This window comes from Rhinolophus hipposideros (genome assembly GCF_964194185.1).
Source record: "Rhinolophus hipposideros genome assembly, chromosome: 7".
Taxonomy (NCBI): Eukaryota; Metazoa; Chordata; class Mammalia; order Chiroptera; family Rhinolophidae; genus Rhinolophus; species Rhinolophus hipposideros.
Window position 1 is genome coordinate 26702246 of NC_138053.1, and position 13562 is coordinate 26715807.

The 13562-nt window shown below is 37.8% G+C and overlaps 1 protein-coding gene across 3 annotated transcripts in view; it reads right to left on the reverse strand.

Annotated features, from left to right (window-relative positions):
• Positions 1-4336: 4336 nt before the first annotated feature.
• The window catches only part of FER (FER tyrosine kinase), a 375071-nt gene continuing 365845 nt past the window's right edge, over positions 4337-13562 (reverse strand). For 2 of the 3 annotated variants that reach the window (XM_081054206.1, XM_081054208.1), the window contains 2 exons: positions 9688-9810; positions 4343-8515 (listed from right to left, as the gene is read on the reverse strand). In XM_081054206.1, the coding sequence (XP_080910332.1) occupies positions 8373-8515; positions 9688-9810 (266 nt within the window). In that variant the 3' untranslated portion in view covers positions 4343-8372. Of the gene's footprint in view, positions 8516-9687; positions 9811-13562 lie in introns of all 3 variants that reach the window. The other variant, XM_081054207.1, reaches the window with a different exon arrangement.

Sequence of the window (13562 nt, forward strand, 5' to 3'; positions counted from 1 at the left end):
AAATAACCAAGACCGTTACCTACCAGTTTCCCTTTATCTTTGATTTAGATTTGATGCTCAGAACCTGTACCTGGGATTGGATTTAGATTCATAGAATTATTAAACATAGTGGTACCTTGGTTTTCGAACGTCTCCGTTGACGTACATTTCAGTTTACGAACACCATAAATTTTATGGATCTATGATATCATTAGATAGTAAAATTCATGCTAAATTTGCAGTTTTAGGGGTTGATTTTAAAGGTCTGGAATGGATTAATCCATTTTGCATTACTTTCTATGGGGAAACCGTGCCTTGGTTTTCGAACGTTTCAGGACTAAAAACGGTCCTCCAGAACGGATTACATTCGAAAACCGAGGTACCACTGTATACTTCTTATGGGGAATCAGGTGAACCTTGTGGAGCCAATTTCCTTGACACTAAAGCCAACAATGGTGTGAAAGGCCTAGGATCTGAGAATTATGGCAAATAAGTTCACCTCTGTTGGAATTGGTCTTCTGCTTGCAGCCAAAGCAAAGCAGTTCAGACTGGCCAGTGATGGGCCTCTCTGGCATCCTGGAGTCTAACTATAGGAACTGCTGTGCGTGGGTGAAGAGAAAACATTCATAGTCCTATGAAGCATGCCTCTGGGCACCATGCCCTCTGCTTTTGCTTCCAACAGTCTGGCATTTCTTAAAGAGCAGGCAGGCAAGTTTATTTCTACCAAGTTAAATCATTTATACCAAGAAAATTCCTACACAATAGGGTATTTTGCTTCCCAGCCTCCCCTCCCTCCTCTGTGTTTAAAAGCATGGATTCATGAGCTGGTGAAGACTGACAAGATGGTCTTTTTCACTGGAATTTCAGTAACCACTGATTCTAGTTCCCTCTCAGCCCCTACGGTTCTGAATCCAGGGCGCTCAGACATTTAAGTCCCCTATGGGGGGAATTTAGTTTTTTGTATCATAAGGCTTGTTCATGCAACTCAAAAGAAGATCTCAGGGTTGTATAATTTAACAAGAGCTACATGAAAAAAATTAATAATGAGAGTTTGGACTCCTACACTTCATTTTTTTATTCTGAGTTTTGCTGCTCTAATGTGGGAACTGGGATTTCTTTTTATGGCCACCTCACACTTATCCTGTGTTGCCCAGAACATTGACATTTCCCACTGACATCTGTCCTTATGCTTTCAAAATAAGGTACAAGCTCCTGTGATCAGATAAATTGCCTAGATAGGTAAGAGTTTTTGCATGGATGTTTGCACTGAGCACACGGGAGTCAAGTAGTGTTTCTGTTGTCTGTTTTGATGTTTTGAAATCTGGTTTCTCAGTATGTCCTGTTAGAATCTGTTTTGGAGAGCATCTAGCATGTGCTTATTCTGATACTAAAGATGGACTTGACAAATCGGAGCAAGGACTTGACAAATTGGCTTTTTAGGAAGGGTGCTGCTTTGGGGAATGTGGAGAGCAGAGAGGATGTCACGTAGCACAGCGATGCTTTGGGGTCTGTATGTCTAGGTCGATTGGCTTATTTTGAACTTAAGGCTTAATTATTGCTACCCTCTTTTCTAAAGCTATGGAAAAACTTGTTAACATTGCACAATTTAAATACACTTTTAGATATTCACCGATAAGAGGAGTTAAAGCATAAAAAAATAATGGCATAGAAAAGTACAATGGAAAATATTGAATATGTCCAGGGGCTTAAGGTACAAGTAGTCATTATTATTATTTTAACGTTTCTTTGGAGGTAGGTCATCTAATGAGCTGACTTGGCCAATTCAACGGGCTGCTTCCCTCAACACATGTTCACATACTGATCTTTCTGTCCTGGACATCTCTCTCCCCTGTGGACAGTGCCACCCATCAAACGCATTGCCACCTAATGGCCCTGTCTCCAACTAGGCCGTCTTTGTATTCTAAGCTGCACCGGCCCTGGAGTTGCTCACACAGTGGGTGTGCAGTTGGCCCCAGTCAATGGATGCCCAGGAGGTCCCTTTGAGGTGGGGGGGCCTCGCAAGCATCTGAGGAGAAACTCTTTGGTCTAGGCCAGTTAGGGCACTATTTGATAAAAGCTGACGATAAAAGGCTTTTCTGTTTTGGTAAAGTAAGGATTAAGAGACTGAATATGAGAAAAGGAAGTAAACAGAAGTAAACAAACAAAAGCCAGAAAAATTAGCACCCAGCATAGTTCTTGCAACTGACCATGGCTGATGTTCAAGAAAAGCTTCTGAATGAATAAAGCGAGGAAAACATATTACAAAATTCTGCTACCAAGGTCATTACTATCAATGAGGACATTTTATTACTTTGTAGAACACTCACATCTGCTGGCCTCAATGGTAATGTTTGGGAAGATAATTTAGAAATTCAAGACTTGAATCTTTTTAGAGTGAGTCCTAAATATTCTTGTTTGGGGACCCTTAAGAAGTTTGCTGGCGAGGAGGGACGCTAAATCCATCTTCATATTACAGGCATGGACACCTGCAAGATATCTTTAATCAAATAGAAGCTTTCACAGCAATTTTCCTCCAGTGTCGGCTGCACCAGACATATATGTTGTCACTCAGCTTCCCACAGCTTAGCGAGTGGGCTGGACCATTGTCATATCTTCAGCCTTACAGAAAAACTGAGCAAGGGTAATTCTCATTCAACAGTTGCTACCTCCTGAGATTATGGGGATCGTAAAGAAAATCAAATCAATATCCAATTCAATGCCTTTTAAGGAATGTTGTAGAGACTTGAGAAGCATGTAATGCAGCAGGAAGCGCCTCTAAACCTGCTTTGGAGCATTCACTTTTCCTTATTGATACTGCATGTATTTGTTGGGAGGTTAGCCTTTGAGTCACGTTGTGTTAGTACTTCATTACCGCCCTTCATGTCATTTCGTCTTCCTGTTTCCAGGGCTCTTTCTCTGCCTTCTGTGTCTAGCTGCAGCCAGGCTGCACTATGTCTAACTGGTTTTAGGATATTGCTAAGTTCCTTCTCTCCAATGTTACTACTGTGTTTCCCTGAGAGTAAGACCTAGCCGACCATCAGCTCTAATGCGTTTTTTGGAGCAAAAGTTAATATAAGACCCGGTCTTATAATATAGTATATAGTATATACTATATGGGGCTACATAGTACATATATATATACTATGTAACATAGTATATAGTATACTATAATATAGTATATTATAATAGAGTATAAGACAGGGTTATATTTATTTTTGTTCCAAAAGATGCATTAGAGCTGATGGTGTGGCTAGGTCTTATTTTCGGGGAAACACAGTAGCATAAAGATATGGACCACTACTCTTTAATTGGTATTTTCCTACTTCCCTGCTGAATCCCATGTTTCCCCAGAATAGAGCTCGTCACAGTCAGGTCTTTCTGGGGGTAACCATAGGAGCCAATTAGTTAACATCAATCAGAAGGTGAAATGGGGCTGATCTAAGCCTGCTCTCATTTAGGAGACCGGCCCAGGTTAAGCCCCATTGCAACCAAAGACTTCCAATAAGGTCTGAATCATCAGTGATCTGAGTTTAAGAACTATTAAATGTAACGAATGCAAATGGAAAAAGACTGAGTTGTCTCTCTTAAGTTCGAAGATATGACTAAATCCTTTAGCTGTCAGGACAATGTGTGTAAATGTCACCCAAGGCAACGTGACGTCTTAGCTAGGGATACTGCTCTAAATGCAGGGAGAGAGGTGTTTTGGTTTGCTCATAATAGTTTGGTTTGCTCACCCGCACACTGGCAGGTGACTTTAATTTTCTGTAGGGAGGGGTCAGGCTTGGTGGCACTGTTCTGCCCAGGCTTTTTAGTGACTCTGTCCAAGTCATTGCTCCACTGTCCGTAGGGGCTGCGTCATTTCGCCTTCAAATAAGGTTCTTTCCTCTTTGCCTTCGTAGCTGCTTGCCTCGGCTCCTTATGAACAGATACACTGAGGCCTGTGCTTATTACTTCTCTGCAGTTTAAAGTGACTAGGAGTTTAGAACGGGATTTTTCTACCACTCGAGAATCTCAGTCCTTATTAGGCAGCTAAGTGCATCTTAGTATCTATACTTGACAAGTTGGAATTTAATCTTTGAATAAGTATGAGGCAGTAGGATGGTTTTCAAAGGATAATAAATATTTCCTTAAATTGACGTATGACTAAGATCTATAGATTATGCACCTTCTATGTTATAGCATTATTTTTTAAAGGATAATTTTATGGGACTCTGATTGTACCAATACCTCCTTCAAGGAGATAATCTTGGTACATGAGTATTTTCTTTTGCCAAAATGAATGTGTGGTTCTGAATTCTTCCAAATGATATGCTACTAATTCAGGCTTGATATGAAATTCATCATAACAAAGAAAAATAAATAAAATTAAAATCTTTAATAAAAATATCCTGGTATGTATAAGCAAATCAGTTAGTAATAAAAGAGGTAACACTTTATTTTAATGGTAAACTTGTGAGCTAACTTAATAGTATAATGGAAGAGTAATATAAACTCATTTTCATATAAAATCTTTGTTTCCATTTAATTAACATATTAATACATAAAGAAAAGTGTCTTTTTCAATTGTCTGCCCTTTTTTTTTATTTTGCATTCTCTGGTGTGAGGTTTCTGACCTCCCAAATACAAGTCAGTCTTTGCATGACTCAGAATAGTGCTTACGGACAATCAATTTTTGTTGATAAGGAACAGCTAAAATATCAATGTAGTGATCAAGGGAGGATGTGAGAAAAAAAAAGGGCTGAGGCAAACATCCTCTTTTCAGAAAATTTCAACTAATCTCACTTCAAAAGACACAAGGCCACACAATAGTGTACACAGAGCATACTAAGGAAGGTTTTTGTAAGGTTTTCAGAACACCTGATGACTCACAAGAATGAATTATAAAGTGGAGTGACTGAGATAACTGAATGAAGGTGACATACAATGCAGACATGTATCACTGCATGCTAATTGTTATGTGTATCCCACTACAAGGTCCTCAGTGTGTGACATATATTGTAATTAAACCACTTTCTTCTTGATACAGTCTCACACCAGTATTGTGAAGCCATAGTTATTTTAGTGGTATTCGCTGAACTTTGTATGAAACTATATGGCAAACCCGAAAGATAAGTATAACATAGACAAGAAAACCACACTGTTAGGTTAAAGGAAATTAAAACTATTTCAGTGACTAAACAGTTTTTTCTTTTAAAAATAACCCTCAAATGAAAAACAATTGTGAAATGTGTTTTGAACAATAGCAAATACAAGTGGCTCATGGTCTATGCTGATCTGCTTGTAAGATGTTTAAGTAATATTGTATTTGTGATAAAATTGTGAATTATGGATGAAGAACTTTATTGCTTATATCAAATTTGGAAGATAAAAGAGAAATGAGACCTTTCCCTGGGAACCTAGTGGCAGGATGGGCTGAAATAAAGCCTCTGGTTTTGAAATTTAAATAAAACCGGTTAATCCTTTATTATTCTTTTCCTGGAAGATAAGGAATTCATTGGCTTTGGGAAGTAAATTTAGATAGATTTCTCAAATAAAAAATTAATTTTAGGTTTCACATGTTGGTAATGTTAATTTGACATTAAAAGGTTTCTTTCCTTGAAAAATAATGAACTAGCTAAATATTTTTCATAAAGGCTCCTTGGTGATTCAAAATAGAAGAATGTAGGTGAGAGAGTCAGACTGCCTGGGCTTACTCATCTCTCACACTCTGCGTATCCATACATTTCAGGAATTATGACAGGAACTGTATGGGAGAGACACGTGCAACTCTTGTTAAATCCATTAACAACACAAGGATTTGCAACCTGGCTTAATTACGTTCAGACCAGTAGCAATTTTGGCTACAACTGTTTTCTTACTAAAAAAGTCCTAGGATTTGGGGCATTTCTGAAGCCTTCTTTGCCTACATCAACTTGCAAATTCAGAACAGTATTTATGTGTGTGCTTTTTAGGTAGGGATTAGTCTCCTAAAGTACATAATTCCAATAATTATCGGTGACAGGAGGGATGAATAAGTTATGCTGTAAGTGCAAGAAAATTAACAGTAAAAAATGGTTTGCCTAAGTCTTTCTTGATGCATGTGCCTATATTAAATTTAATATTCTGTACAACTGATATCCTGCAAGACTCCCAATGAGTTATTAATCCTGAACTATACCACTGGCTGCTTTGGGACAAAGAATAAAATAGAATTTAAATGCCGCAGATGTCATGATGTTTTGAAAAGCTTCTTTAATTTAAGCACAGAGTTATGATGTGAATTGTAAATTCCAACAGCTGGGATGAATGAAATATCAATGCCATGTTCAGGCCTCAAACCAGAATGCAAAGATTAAGCTTCAGGTCTTGTTCACAAAATGAAAGCCCAAACCATCCTTTTCTCTCCTTGTTGAGAGCTTAACATTGAGGCTGTTAAGTGATGGGAGGCTCTTTTCTTTAAACAAAGAATGTTATGGAAAGAGTCACTTGGAAATAATGACAAAGGGTGGAAATGTCCCCATCTTACTCTTACTTTTGTAGACTGGCAAGGGCCTGAAGACCATAGCACTTCATTTTAATTCATGAGTCTGAGCTCTGATTTACCACATTATATGCCATCAAAAGAAGGTCCCATTTATTTGCAATATTTGACAGAAGGGAAAACAATGCTGATGTAAAAAATGGCTTTGAATATTGCAATTGCCCTATTTTTGAGGGCAATTTTATGCTTTCGTTTTAATCATTAAATATATATAAAACTTTCAAGGAGATTGAAGTGATAGACAAGCCATTTTTCTCTTCAGTATTATCTTTTCTACTCTTTAGAGTATTGGGTGTGAGTTCTGTGCAATGATATTCATATAGGCAGCAAACTGTTTTTATTTTTTCTATCCCATAAGCTCTTCCAATAAATGTAGACCAAATGATCACTAAGGTACTCTTTATCTGGACACCTGCCTGAGTGCTTATTAAAAGCTCCCAAGCTACAATGACACCTGAGCGAGACCATCACACACACTTATCCTGAGAAGCAATATATACAGAACATGGGGTAATTCCCTGGACGCAGCTAAGATTTAGCTCAACAGAATCGTAGATTTAACTCTGTGTTACATATTCATGTGAAGCACCTCCAGAACTGTACTTGCATACCTGTCAGCTCATGATAGAAATTTCCAGGTAGCAGTCTAAGGGTAAATGAAGGGGGAAAGTAGAAATACGAGAGCTGTCCTATATCTTTTTCCTCAATACTGTTCATCTTCTTAACCATTTACTCCATTCACCCTGCCTTGCTTTGTGGTTGTGTGTGTGTGTACATGCATGAATGTGTTTATCTGAACTAGGATCATGAAACTCTGACAGCTCTGCAAACTGGTACAAATGAAGGGAATTAAATTCTGGGATGCCGCCTCTGACATGGGGGTACTTCACCAAAAGTATGCTGTTAGTTGTGTGAACTTGTGCTTTGGAGTTTCTCTTAAAAAAAAAAAAAAATTGTGGCCATTAAGAAGGCTTTATCTCTGAACTCCTGAAAAATGTTTTTTAGAAACCGTTTCATGAATTCAGACCGTAAAATGAAAAGGGTGTGTGTCTGTAAAGGCATAACTCAGATATAAAATACTTTCCTTCTCTTGTGTTCACTGCTCTCACTGCTTTTCTTCTTCAGACCACCCTCCTGTTCAAACTTCTTGCTGTCACAACTTAAAACCATCCTTTAAAAGCTGCTGCCTCGCCATGAGGCGTGTGCTATTTTGAGGACATCTCATGCATGGTTTTCTGATGCTCAGACAGAGAAGGCAAATGACAGCCATACAATGATATAGGAGTGTGACGATTCTTACACTGCACTCGTTTTTGGCAAGAAAGCAAAGAAAAACCCTGGGAAGGGCCAAATAATTCCCAATATAAAAATGACGGTTACAAACACAATCTTGCCTTGGCAGAGCAGAAAGCCAGTATTGGTTGGAATGTGTCCTGCAAACATGGCATTTCCAAGGCAGCGTATAGCACCGATTAAGTCAGGTTTGTGGCATGGGAATAGGACCGCAGCCCATGAACTGTTCCTGAAGTAGGAAAGCTTCGAGAAACATCAGTGGTCCTGGTGTGGAAAAGATAGATCTGCTTTCCCTCACATTAGAGCCTGTGCTTTTCTATTTACAGTGGCCTGAAAGGGCAGGATTGCTGTGGTGAGCTAATAAAGCCCAGGGCAGGACTGTTTCTTGAATGCATTTACCTTGGTCTTTGTGATTTCTTTTTTTAAAGTGGTACATATTTGAAGAAAAAAAAACAGTTAATAAAAAAGATAACCTTAGCAGACTGTTGCAGGTAATGTGGTATAAACTCGGTGTTAATGAGAAGAACGATATGACTGCAGGAGGAGCAAGTCCGGACGGCTGTTTGGCACGGTTCCATCACTATGTCATTTTCTTCTTGATGGCAGTGAGCTCTTTCTGAAGTTCAATGAACTTGGGGCGGTTTTCAGGCTTGTAATCCCAACACTTCATCATAATTTTAAAGATATCCTCTGGACAGTGCTGGGGGGCTGACATTCGGTATCCTAAAGACCCAAGAGAAGAACAACAGGGAATTTAGAATGGAGATAAGATACAAACGTTCACGCGGGGCATTATGCAGTTTGCAAGTTTAGCACCTTGTTTTGTAGGTATATAGAAACAAAAACCCATTTCAGGGGCAAACTGATTTTATTTGATTTTTCTCCTACAAGGGAGGCAGAATTCATTGTTACAGAGCCATAGAATTAGCGTCTAGTTCAAAGAACCCATTCCTAGTTCGTCTATCATGAAGTCTGATGTGAGATACATCACACACAAATGCGTGTTTTACGTACTATAACCATGTTTTACGTACTCTAACCATTTGCTTTTAGATCTGTGGGTGGAGTTTCAAAAAAGCATCTCTCCAGGTTTTTGAAGATGAGGATTTAATAAACACTAATTCAAAAGTGAACTAAAAATGAATATGAGTTCTATTCTTGTATAGTCCAAGAAGCAGCTTTAATTCAGAGTTGTGCGGTGGTGTACCTTCCTGTGTATGTTTGCCTCAGGAGATAAGATGTTGGTGAGAAGTCGGAGAAGGTAGGAAGGAAGCTAGAAAGTCATCCCCTTACACCCAGTTTACAGCCCTGTCCCCTGTGAGTGGCCTGACGCCAGGCACTGCCATTTTGTCAAAAGTGTTCTTTCTGTTGAAAGCTGTGGACTACACAAGTGCAGGCTAGGGTGTCACCATCCCCTACGCATTCCAGTCTCTCATCTGGGAACACCACAGGCTTTCTTCAGAAGTACTACAAAATTCTCAAACACTTCTTCCTGAAGTCTAACAACATTTCAATTTGCGGTAATGGTAATGTTGTTTATTTGGCATAAAATAAAAAATAAGAGCTCAAGGACCACTATCCTATTTCCCTTGAAGAGTGTGAATCGAACCACCTTGCAGATGTCATGCCAGGAAGGGGGAGTAGAAGAAAAGCCTAGAATTCTCTATTTTTAAAGCATTTTAATTTTTAAAAGTTTTTTGTTTGTTGCCTTTTGTTTTGTAAGAGCCACATGATACATGGGGTTCAGAAACAGATTTATAACCACCTCTGCTCTTTCTTTACATACCCAAACAGTATGTACTCCACTACCCCCACCCCAGGAAAACCACAGACAGAGCACAGCACTGGCCCTGGGGGCTGGTATGGGTATCACTACCCCGTTGTCTTTGCCTCACCTCTTTCCACTTGCTCACGTGCCTGCTGATTTGTCATTCCAGGGTACGGGCAGACCCCTAAGCTGAAGGTCTCCCAGAGAAGAATGCCAAAGCTCCACACGTCACTCTCCGAACTGTATCTCCCTAGAGGGCAAATGAAACCATAAGCTGCTGAGGTTTCTGGATATGAATGTCTGTGGCAGTCACACATGAACATATCCAAACTTACGAAAGGAATTCAATAATTAGTGAGTCTGTTCTCTTCACTAGTTTTACTTTCCAGGACTAGTAATATTACCAAATAAATGAACCATTTTCAGGCTGCTAATTTAACCAAACCAGTTTCCAAATCACTTTTTCCCCACCAAGGACAAATATTCAGCCAGCATGCAAGCACTCTTTCCCTGGGGCATCTAAATGAGATGGATGGTTTATAAAAAAAAATACATACATTTGTATACATAAATGCCTAGGAGAGTAAACAAGTTGGCTGCCTGCAATTTTGTCTTTTGCCTCCATCATTTTCATCTCTATGATAAATAGATGTTGAGTTTTGTCAAAAGCTTTTTCTGCATCTAATCATGTAATTTTTGTCCTTCATTTTGTTAATGTGGTGAATCATTGATTTGTGAATAGTGAATCCTTGTCGCAGCCCCGCATTAATCTCAATTGATCATGGTGTATAATTCTTTTAATGTATTATTGAATTCAGTTTAATATTTTGTTGAGGATTTTTGCATTTGTGATCAGCAGTAATTTTCTTTGTGGCATCCTTGTCTACTTTTGGTATCAAAATAATGTTGGCCTTGTTAAGTGAGTTTGCAAGTGTTTCCTCCTTTTCTATTTTTTGGAAGAGTGAGAAAGATCAGTATTAATTCTGCTTTGAATGTTTGGTAGGATTCACCAGTAGAGCCCTCTGATCCTGAACTTTTGTTTTGGGAGGTTTTTGATTACTAGTAAGGATATTGAGGTCAATAACGGTCTGTTCAGATAGTCTAATTCTTCATGATTCAGTATGTTTCTAGGAATTTATCCATTTCTTTTAGGTTGTAAAATTTGTTGGCTAACAATTGTTCATAGTAGTCTATGTATTACTGTGGTGTCAGTGTCTCCTCCCTCATTTCTGGTTTGATTTGAGTTCTCTTTTCTCTTGGTGAGTGTACCTAAAGGTTTCTCAATAATTGTTTATCTTTTCAAAGCACCAGCTCTTAGTTTCATTGATCTTTCTATTGTCTTTTTAGTCTTTATTTCATTTAGTTCCAATTTGATCTTTATTTCCTTATTCTACTAACTTTGGGCTTCATTTCTTCTTTCTCAAGTTCCTTGAGGTATAATGTTAGGTTGTTTGAGATTTTTCTTGTTTCTTGATGTACTCATTTATTGCTGTGAATTTCCCTCTTAGAAGTGCTTTTGCTGCATCCCATAAATTCTGGTACACTGTATTTCCATTTTTATTTGTCCCAAGGTATTTTTTGATTTCTCTTTTGATTTCTCCATTGATTCATTGTTTGTTCAGTAAGTAGCATGCTATTTAATCTCCACATATTGCAAAATTTGCAGTTTCATTCTTTTAATTGGTTTCTAATTTCATACCATTGTGGTCCAAAAAAGATGTCTGATATGATCTTTATCTTTTTAAATTTATTAAAACTTGCTCTCTGGCCTAATATATAATCTATGCTGGAGAATGTTCCATGTGTACATGAGAATGTGTTTTCTGTGAATATTCTGTTGTCCATTTGATCCAATGTGTTGTTTAAGGCTGATGTTTCCTTATTGATTTTCTGTCTGGGTAATCTACCCATTGATATGCATTGGGTATTAAAAGTCCTTTACTATTATTGTATCACTGTCTATTTCTCCCTTCAGGTATTGTAATATTTGGTTTGTATATTTAGGCTCCAATGTTGGGTGAATAAATATTTACAAACATTATATCCTATTTTTGGATTTCCCTCCCTTTATCATTATGGGATGTCCTCTGTCTCTGATTAGTCTGTTTTAAAGTTTATTTTGTCTGATATAAATATAGCTACCCCAGCTTTCTTTTGGTTTCTATTTACATGGAATATCTTTTTCATCCCTTCACTTTCAGTCTCTGTGTGTCCTTATATCTGAAGTGAGTCTCTTGTAGGCAGCATATAGTTAGGTCTTTTTTTTTTTTTTTTTACACACTCAGCTGTGCTATGTCTTTTGGTTGGAGAATTTAGTCCATTTATATTTCAAGCAATGATAGGTATGAACTTATGGCCAGTTAATTGTTTTCTGGCTGTTTAGTAGTTCATCTCTGCTCCTTTCTTCTTTTGCTTTTTGCCTCTGTAGTCTGATGACATTCTTTAGTGGCATGCTTAGATTCCTTTTTCTTTATCTTTTGTGTATCTACTACAAGTTTGTGCTTTGTGGTAACCATCAGGCTTATGTATAACAATTTGTTTATAACAGTCTAAGTTGATAAACTTGAAACTTGAATGCATTCTAAAGCTCTATATTTTTCCTCTACCACCATGCTTTTTTTGATATCACATTTCAAACCTTTTTGTCACATGTATCCATTCACTAGTTATTGTAGTTTTCACTCCTTTTGTGTTTTAACCTTCATATTAACTTTATAAGTTAGTATGACTTATATTTACCAGAGAGACTGAAACTTTCATGTCTGTTGTTCCTAATTAGTAACCCCCCCCCCCATTTTCCCAGCTTAGAGCAGTCACCTTAACATTTCTTGTAAGGCTGGTTTATTTGTGATAAACTCCTTTGGCTTTTGCTTATTTGCAAATCTCTACCTCTTATTCAGTTTTTGAATGGTATCTTTATGGGGTAGAGTATTGATTGAAATTTTTTTTTTCTTTTTAGCACTTTGACTATATTGTACCACTTCCATCTAGCCTGCAAAGTCATATCTGCTGGTAGTCTTATGTTCCCTTGTATTTGTAAAAAGTTTTTTTGTTTTCCTTGCTGCTTTTAGGATTCTCTCATTTTTAACTTCTGACATTTTAATTATAATACGTCTTGGCATGGATCTCTTTGAATTCCCCTTAATTAGAATTCTGAGATTTCTGGATCTAGATGACTATTTCCCTTTCCAAGTTAGGGAAATTTTCAGCCATTATTTTTTCAAACAAGTTTTCTGCCCCTTTCTCCCATCTCCTCCTCCTGGGATCACTCTTTTGGGATAGTCTGCTTGATGTTTGTCCTGTAAGTACTTTAAGATATCTTAACTTTTAAAAATTGTTTTTAACTGGCCTCTCTGATTGGATGAGTTCCACCGATGCTTTCTTCTGCTTCATCTAGTGTGCTGTTGAACTGCTCAAGTGTATCTTTTCCTTTCTTTTTTTTTAAAGTTAGTGTATCTTTTTTTAAAAGCAGTTATTGTTTTACTCAGTTCTGTGATTTCCATTTGATACTTTATTATCTTTACTATCTCTTGATGAACACAGTGAGAACATCAACAGTTTTCGTCTGAGTTCACTGACCCTCTTTATAACTATTATTACTCTTCATCAGGTAAATGACTTATCTCCAATTAAGATTTTTGTTCTGAGTTTTTGTTTCTTTCATTTTGAACATATTTGTGGTGTTTGTTCATGTTGCTTGACACTGTGTTGGTTTCTGTGCATTACATGAAACTTCCACCTTTTCCAGTCTTGACGACTGTCTCAGGCTTATATATGAGATGAATCTTATCCTTCAACCCTGCCCTAGCTCTTTCTTGTCTTTCAAACCTTTGTGCTTGTCCAAATAGCCTATTTTATTTTTAATAGCTCCCAGTTTGAGGGTGTGCCAAAACTTATCCATGTTCCAGAGGGTGAACCTCTGTCAGCATCTAGATTCAGGTTAACTGGAAGCCAGAGACTCAGGCAGCAACTTTTAAAGTATAAAATATGTGCAGACCTGTG